This window comes from Salvelinus alpinus, chromosome 15 (genome assembly GCF_045679555.1).
Source record: "Salvelinus alpinus chromosome 15, SLU_Salpinus.1, whole genome shotgun sequence".
Taxonomy (NCBI): domain Eukaryota; kingdom Metazoa; phylum Chordata; class Actinopteri; order Salmoniformes; family Salmonidae; genus Salvelinus; species Salvelinus alpinus.
In genome coordinates, this window is record NC_092100.1 from 30,395,394 (window position 1) to 30,403,713 (window position 8,320).

The 8,320-nt window shown below is 41.7% G+C and overlaps 1 protein-coding gene across 5 annotated transcripts; it reads right to left on the bottom strand.

Moving 5' to 3' along the window:
* Nucleotides 1–263: 263 nt before the first annotated feature.
* LOC139539910 (histone-lysine N-methyltransferase KMT5B-like) lies at nucleotides 264–8,274 on the bottom strand. Of its 5 annotated transcripts, none has more exons than XM_071343301.1 (11): nucleotides 8,190–8,274; nucleotides 7,925–7,976; nucleotides 6,986–7,171; nucleotides 6,676–6,823; nucleotides 6,405–6,570; nucleotides 6,207–6,316; nucleotides 5,928–6,094; nucleotides 5,796–5,815; nucleotides 5,564–5,700; nucleotides 5,249–5,445; nucleotides 264–4,274 (listed from the first exon to the last, which is right to left on the bottom strand). In XM_071343301.1, the coding sequence occupies exons 3-11, from the start codon at nucleotides 7,116–7,118 to the stop codon at nucleotides 2,542–2,544; spliced, it is 2,811 nt and encodes a 936-aa protein (XP_071199402.1). In that variant the 5' UTR covers nucleotides 7,119–7,171; nucleotides 7,925–7,976; nucleotides 8,190–8,274; the 3' UTR covers nucleotides 264–2,541. The 5 variants fall into 5 exon arrangements, with proteins under 5 accessions (XP_071199402.1, XP_071199401.1, XP_071199397.1 ...); XM_071343300.1 differs by having other exon boundaries at nucleotides 6,986–7,213; XM_071343296.1 differs by lacking the exon at nucleotides 8,190–8,274 and having other exon boundaries at nucleotides 6,986–7,213; nucleotides 7,925–8,051.
* Between the last annotated feature and the right edge of the window lie 46 nt (nucleotides 8,275–8,320).

Sequence of the window (8,320 nt, forward strand, 5' to 3'; positions counted from 1 at the left end):
AATGAAAGTAAGACGTAAAAACGAAACTTAAGAACGGGAAGCATAGAAATAGAGCACATATTGCAGCTTTAACTCCGCATTGTTGGGAAGGGCTAGTAAGCAAGAATTTCACGGTTAAGTCTACACCTGTTGCATTCGGTGCATGCGATTAATAAAAGTAGATTTTTAGAAAGTTACAGAATGTTCCTTCCTTAGTTAAATACCACAAAAATAAAATGTCGCAAATAAACAGCAGCTTAGCACAGCAGGTCATGAAGACAAAACACTTGGAAGAAAGCTTTAATTTGAGTACTCAAACTGTAAAATAAAAACAAGCATTTGTGATTTGCATTATATAAACTACATTCACCAGAAATAAGGACACGTTTAGTACAGTTTTTTTTCTGAGGTAGAAAAACAATTAAACATGGAGATAAATGTGAAGAATTACATACATTAAGTTATAGAATGCACAGCCATGTTTATGAAATTCAACTGTAATTCTCAACATTATACAAGCAACTCAAAAAGGTACACTACATGGCCAAAAGTATGTGGACACCCCTTCAAAATAGTGGATTTGGCTATTTCAGCCACACCCATGCTGACAGGTGAATAAAATTGAGCACAGCCATGCAATCTCCATAGACAAACATTGACAGTAGAATGGCCCGCACTGAAGAGCTCAGTGACTTTCAACATGGCACCGTCATAGGATGCCACCTTTCCAACAAGTCATTTAATCAAATTTCTGCCCTACTAGAGCTTCCCCGGGCAACTGTAAGTGCTGTTAGTGTGAAGTGGAAATGTCTAGGAGCAACAATTGCAAAGTGGTAGGCCATACAAGCTCACAGAATGGGACCGCTGAGTGCTGAAGCGCATAAAAATAGTATCTCCTCGGTTGCAAAACTGACTACCGAGTTCCAAACTGCCTTTGGAAGCACAATAACGGTTTGTCAGGAGAATCATGAAATGGGTTTCCATTGCCGAGCAGCCGCACACATGCCTAAGATCACCAGGTGCAACGCCAAGCGTCGGCTGGAGTGGTGTAGAGCTTGCTGCCATTGGACTCTGGAGCAGTGGAAACGTGTTCTCTGGAGTGATGAATCACGCTTCACCAACTGGCAGTCCAACGGACGAACGTGGGTTTGGCGGATGCCAGGAAAACGCTACCTGCTCGAATGCATAGTCCCAACTGTAAAGTTTGGTGGAGGAGGAATAATGGTCTGGGGCTGTTTTTCCATGATTCGGGCTAGGCCCCTCAGTTCCAGTGAAGGGAAATCTTAACGCTACAGCATACAATGACATTCTTGACGATTCTGTGCTTCCATCTTTGTGGAAACAGTTTGAGGAAGGTATTTTCCTGTTTCAACACGACAATGCCCCCATGCACAAAGCAAGGTCCATACAGAAATGGTTTGTCAAGATTGGTGTGTAAGAATTTGACTGGCCTGCACAGAGTCCTGACCTCAACCCCTTCGAACACCTTTGGGATGAATTGGAACCCCGAACGAAAGTCCTCGCAGTAATGTTCCTAACATCTTGTGGAAAGCCTTCCCAGAAGAGTGGAGGCTGTTATAGCAGCAAAGGAGGGACCAACTCCATATTAATGCCCATGATTTTGGAATGAGATGTTCGACGAGCAGGTGTCCACATACTTTTGGCCATGTAGTGTAGCTTAATCAAGACCACAGACAGTAGCCTACGTATGACAGCATACAGTGACAGGTCCACCAAAGTTGTACAACCGACTTTAAAATCAACCTAGTATAAAAAAATGATAGAGCAATTTAAGAAGTTGAGACATGCACATCATTCACGCACAGCAGACAGAAAGTCATTCAGATGAACAAATGGTGAACAAAATAGCAAAGTAAGAAAAACATCTGATTTTCAAAGTGTTTGAATATCTACATTACCAATGCCAGACCAAGTAAGTTGTAATGAATTTGTGATTGTTAAACGGAGACTGAGAAGTGATACAGTTTGAGAATTGAGTGACTTAGTGAAATGAATAGAATAAACAGACAATCCATCTCTTCACAAACTGAAAAGTTAATATAATCACCAAGACATTTTGATTAATGAATGAAATATTAAAAGCGGGGCAAAAATGTCACAGACCAGCTCCCAGGAATCACTGGAAGTCAAACACATTTTCACAGACTTCCAGCAAGAAACAATTCGGTTCCTTTCAAACTCTCAAAACAATATATAAAACACATTATTTTATATGCATGTATACACTGCCATGCGGACAAAAGCACATCATGTGTGTTCCCAAAAGGTTCCATTCTTGTGAATGTCAGTGAAGCAAAATTTAGCATGTTTACCCCACAAACAAGAAAAGGCTTTAAATATAATTAACAATTGTACAAAATAAAGCTGAAGATATAAAAATAAAGGCCTACACATTGTATGCTATGTAAAATATACACATTCTACTATATGAATAACAAATCAAGTTCCATCATGTACAAAAATAGTTAACATTTTACAACAGCATGGGATTTTTCTGTTTTGTTGACTTAAATCAACTAGTCAAATAAAGATCCATAAAGCTCATGCATTGACTGTGCGTGACTGATTTTCACGTCTCCTTGATGCAATATCAATATCTATAGAGTCTTTACCAACAATAAGTCGGAGGCGTTTTGTTGGTGGAAGTGGAATGAAATCGTCGAACTCTTCATGGTCAGAGTCAGAGACGTCGTCTTCATCCTCTTCTTCAGAGGAGGACGAGTCTTCCTCTGTGTCATCATGCATCCCAAATGTTGCTACAGTCGGCCCAAAGACCTCCCCTGCTTCCCTCTCTACTATACCCGTGAAGGGCCCAGTACCATGGTGATACTGGCTGAGTCTCCTGCTGTCCTGCTCACGCTGCAGCTGAATCTGCAGTTTGGAGGAGCAGATGTGGTCCACAGGACTGAGGCCATGTTTGGAGGAGCGGATGTGGTCCACAGGACTGAGGCCATGTTTGGAGGAGCGGATGTGGTCCACAGGACTGAGGCCATGTTTGGAGGAGCGGATGTGGTCCACAGGACTGAGGCCATGTTTGGAGGAGCGGATGTGGTCCACAGGACTGAGGCCATGTTTGGAGGAGCGGATGTGGTCCACAGGACTGAGGCCATGTTTGGAGGAGCGGATGTGGTCCACAGGACTGAGGCCATGTTTGGAGGAGCGGATGTGGTCCACAGGACTGAGGCCATGTTTGGAGGAGCGGATGTGGTCCACAGGACTGAAAGTCCCATTACTCAGTCTGGCTGCATAAGAGCTCCTCTTGGTCTTTGCATGATGGTCCTTACCAAATTTCATGCTGGTCTTTGTGGAGCTGGAGGACTTGACAGGGTCTGCCTCACCAGGCTCAATCCTACTGCTGCTGCTGTCCCTTCGTCTCCGCAGGGTCAATTTGGGGACACCTGAGTTGTTGTTGGCTAGGATCAGCTGGGAATCATAGCGCGTAATCTGCTGTTTCTTCTTCCCCTTGCCAAGGTGGAGAAGCTTGTCTCCCTTAGACAGGTTGTAGGGCTCATGACCATCAGGCAGGCCTTGCAGTTCTTTCCTGCCATCAGCTCTGTCTGTGGTACAGGCTGTATGGTGCAGGTCTGAAACCTCCTCCTTGAGAAGGGATGCTGGTCGGAAAGAGTGCTCTTCCTGCTTTATAATTTGCTTATATCTGGGACAGTTCTCCGTCTTTGGACAGCCGATATCCAGGCTTGAGCTGTTCATCCAGTGACTGTCTGTGACACAATCACCAAGGTCCATAGGCTTGGTCTTACTAACCACAACGCAGTGGATGGGTGGCAAGTTTGGTTCAAGTTTAATGTTGTCAGACTCCTGTGTGCCAACTGATGCTCTGGTTGAACTGCGAGTTCTGTGAGTGCATGCTAAACCATCAGGGCACCTACTAACATCTTTCACTGATTTCTGATGGTTTTCCTTCGCAGTATAGTGCTCAAGACCACCCCTTGTTCCCACCACTTGCATGGGCCCTTTCTTATCCATCTCTCTCTTTTGTGAGACCCTGTTATTGACAAATTTTGTGGGGTCCTTAAGGCACAAACCCATAGCTTCCACCTCAATGGGGCACTTGTGGGCAGTTACCTGACACCTTCTTCCTAACTTGAGCAAAGGCTTTATGGACTTTGATTTTAGCCTCTTTGGCACGTTGGAGTTCTTTGAGTGTCTTTGATTGAACGATGAGGTAGGGATAGGCATTTTGGACAGAGTTTGCCTGCTTAGAGCTTGTGCGTCACTGAGCCTTGTCACACTAGAGCGGGCTGTCCTCCCTACTGCTAAGATGTGAACAGAAAATAAGAAATAATGTCAGAAAAGCCATTCAAAAGTTTGAGAAACAGGACAACATACATACAATCATTGTAAAATTACAATGTATTATAATATTAGTATGTACCATAAAATGTTACAGTTCTTAATACAAGTACAGCATGTCACGTAAGTGTTATAATTGACCAATAGTAGCTCAGGAGTATTTTTTAGTTGCCAGAAGATCTGCATTGACCCTTCTATTTTATTTTTGCACTGACTCTATGCATACTCACACTGACACACCAACACACTTCATTTGCTCACACACACACTCAAATACAATCATCATACAGTACATGCTGCTACTCTGTTTATCATATATCCTGATGCCTAGTCACCTTACCCCTATACATATCTAACCCTACCACTCCAGTATCCCTACACATTGTAAATTACCTGACCCTGGAACTAACACTGTATATAGCTTACTTACTTTCTCAGGTTCTTCTTATTTCTATTTTTTTTGTCATACTTGACTTCAATGTTGGGAAAGACTAAGCAAGACAGGCATTTCACTGTACTTATGCACATGACAAAAACTTGATCTCAAAAATGTAATCTAGCTTTTTACATGCAGAAATGCCATATATAGCATGCCTTTCTCCTACACACAGGGGAGGAACCAGAAAAATCACCAATCAAATTCTTTGTATGTTGGTTATCACAAAAAATGTACTGAATTTCCTGGGGCAACTCCAGTGCAAGCACAACTTGCCCAGCTGCCATAAATGCCTAAATTATCTGTCTTTCACTTAAACAATGGGGAGGAACCAAAAATATAAGTTTCAGGCTACTGGAAATCTTTGTGTTTTGGTTGTTGCTCAATGGGGCAACCACAGAGCAGGCTCAACTTGTGTGACTGCTTAATTCACTTGGCCTAATCTAGGAAATAGGGCAACCATTAATGTCAATCCCTGCTCAACCTCAAAGGTGCACTTACATGGATGTGTGTCATGATTTTCCTGAGAGTCTGGATCCATATTAGAGCCTTCCAACTGACTGCCAGAGCATTTGCTGTCTTCTAGTTTCTTCAGCCGATTGAGACGTTTGTCTGTCTCTCTCAGGCCATACATGCTGTTGATAATTGGAGTGGGCGTAGGCTGTCCAGTCTTCGATTTGAAAGCACCAGCACCTCGTCTGAAGGGAGTAGAAATTATAAAGATGTGAAATCTCAAAATCCTAATCAATGTATGACTCATTATTCTACAAACTTGTTGTTACTTTATATGATATTTAAGCAAAAAATGAATGATACCTTTCACATGTGTAACATTCACATAGTTCATTATTTTCCCCAAAGAAGCCATCTCCATAATAACAGGAGATCTCTTCCCCGGGTTCAATATCCCCAAGAACCTTGACACAAGCTGTATCTCGCCCAGTGGAAACAAACTGTAACAACATATACAGAAAAATGTGTTATTTATTTCCACAATTCACTTCATTTTCCACAATACCTTTGATTTGCAGGCATAATTATTACTTACCTTGCAATTTGGCCTGCAATCTGAAAAACAAGAAAACATTTGTTTAGTCTCTTAATACAGGTATTTTAATTATAGTATACGTGTGTTGAATGAGGCAGATACAGTTGGTGTCAAGTGCATGGGTATGCATACCATGGTTGATGAAGGCTGCAGGTCCCAGCCACAGTTGAGCACAGTTCTTGCGGGTGGAGTACATCACACTGAAGTCATTTTCTCCATGTCGCAGTAACACACTTTCCTCATTTTGCGATAGCTCAGCGATGCAGCCCACCAGGTATTCTATCTTATCATTGGTTTTCCTTGGGATAATGTGAATAAGGAATATTTGAGTTTGTAAAAATGACTATATACTTAGTGCAACATTTTGTTATAACTAAATGCAGACTACTACAATTTAATTTGGATACTTACCAGTCTTTTGTTGCTACAATTTTGGCTCCATTCTGCTCAGAGGAATAACGATTGCAAGGTAGTATTTCAAACCCACTGTTAGTTGCAAACATTCGTAGGTAAACAAAAACCTGCCAAAACACAAAAAAATGATGTTAACATTTTTGTTTTGATGGTTCATGCTTTTTGCTCAACAATGGATATTTCTAGATAACTTACATGCTCTTTGAAGAGTTTGCCCTGTGCCTTCGTCTTGTGCGGAAAGTGGTGTCTTGACCAGTCCCCTGCAGTCAAGGCATGGAAGGCCTTCTCAAGGTTGTCATGTTTTTTAAAGCACTCTAGCACCTCCTTCAAATGTCTATGTCGGTCCTTGACGGGTCGAAACCTAAAAGTACACCATAGACAGTCAATTTCATAACTTTGGCTGCTTACTTATGCACAAGCCATTATATGACAAATGTGTACAATTGTGAGCCAGAAAGAGACAAACCTCCTATTCATCTTATGGGTCTGGAAGCCAAGGTAGGGGTCTAGAATAAGGCTTGTAGTCAAGTCATCATTCTCACAGAGCTCCTTTGCAGTCATACCAGATGATGGGGTATGACGTCTCTCTGCCTCTAGGGCAGAACTGCTGACACCTGAGGTGAGAGAGGGAGGAGATGAGGCGAGACAAAAAAACTTGAACAATTAAACCATTTAAAAATCTGGAAAAACTGCAGTGTAATTTATTTATGAAGCTGAAATTGGTAATTTATGGTTCTGTAATTGTGTGGTGAGCATTGCCAGAGGAAAGCACTTACGTCGACTACATCTCCTGCTTCTAAAGGAGCCCTTGCTCTGTCGCAGCGACCTGGCCGAGGTTATGGATAGATCACTGGAGAATCTGCTGCCATGCCGCCTGCCATTCAACACCATGTTCTTTGATTCCCCCATCTACTTCATTACGCCAGAGTAAGGCGCATATACTCTAATCTGTGCTTGAAGATCTGCAGAGTGAGGATGAGGGGAGGCTAGCGTGGTTTAATCTTCTGTTGATATAGACAAGAATTTAGCACTATGCATTCTGGACCTAAACAAAGAAACAAACAATTTGAGAGTAAAGACTTGTAGGCAATGCACTTGTAGGCACTGTAAGCAAATAAATTAAGCAGAAAGTTGGGCGCCACAAAACTAACATAGATCCTGAACGGATTGTAGCTAGCTAATTCATGGTTTATCAAAGGATGCCATCTTGTGGTTGCTTGTCAACTTTGAGTTTCCATAGCATTGCATTTCATCGTGGTTATTAATTTAGTCTTTCTCGAAAGGCAAAACAAGCAATGTACCTGCAGAAATATGGTCGTGCTAGCCAGTGTAATGTGGCACAATAATCAATTAACTAATGCCTGAAAGATTATAAATGGGTAACTAACGTTAGGCTAGCATGCCAACACCCCCATGACTCATGAGGTCTGATTTAGAGGCTATGCGTTTTCTGGTTACCTAGCAGAGGCTTCACATCCAATTAAATAGCCAGCAACTACATGCCATTAGTACTAACGTTACTTGCTCTGCTTTTGAAAGTGTGTGCTTCTCACTTAACTAGCTAAATAATAACAAGCGAATGCTACAGCAAAACATCACAACAACAATTGCTAGCTAGCTAACGTTAGTAAGCTAACATTGTTCCACAAAAAAAGTCCATGAAATATCAGTAAAAAAAAGTGTCGCTGATAAGACAAACTGTCTAAAATACTCACTTTGTTATTCAAGCGTTTGTACTATTACGTGATTCATCCTGCAATCCGAGGTCTGAACAAATAGAAATACCATTAGTTTAAACGTCAGAGAAAACAAACATTTAAAATTGAAGATGGCGGCCAGGCGAAGATTGGGGGGGGCTTGTCTGGACATATACATTGTTTGATATTACGGCAGTTTGTTAGATAAACCAAGGACTGCATGTAGTTTAATAACTATTGTATTAGCTAACTTCATTGTTGTAGAAAAAAAACATCACAGTACCTGGCGCTTTATAAATGCACTATAAATGTAAATAACATTAGCCTGCGCACTGCTTACTCAAACTTGAAACCCATGAACATTTAAGAACCTTGACGCGCGATTTGATGACGACATTATCAACAACAACTCAG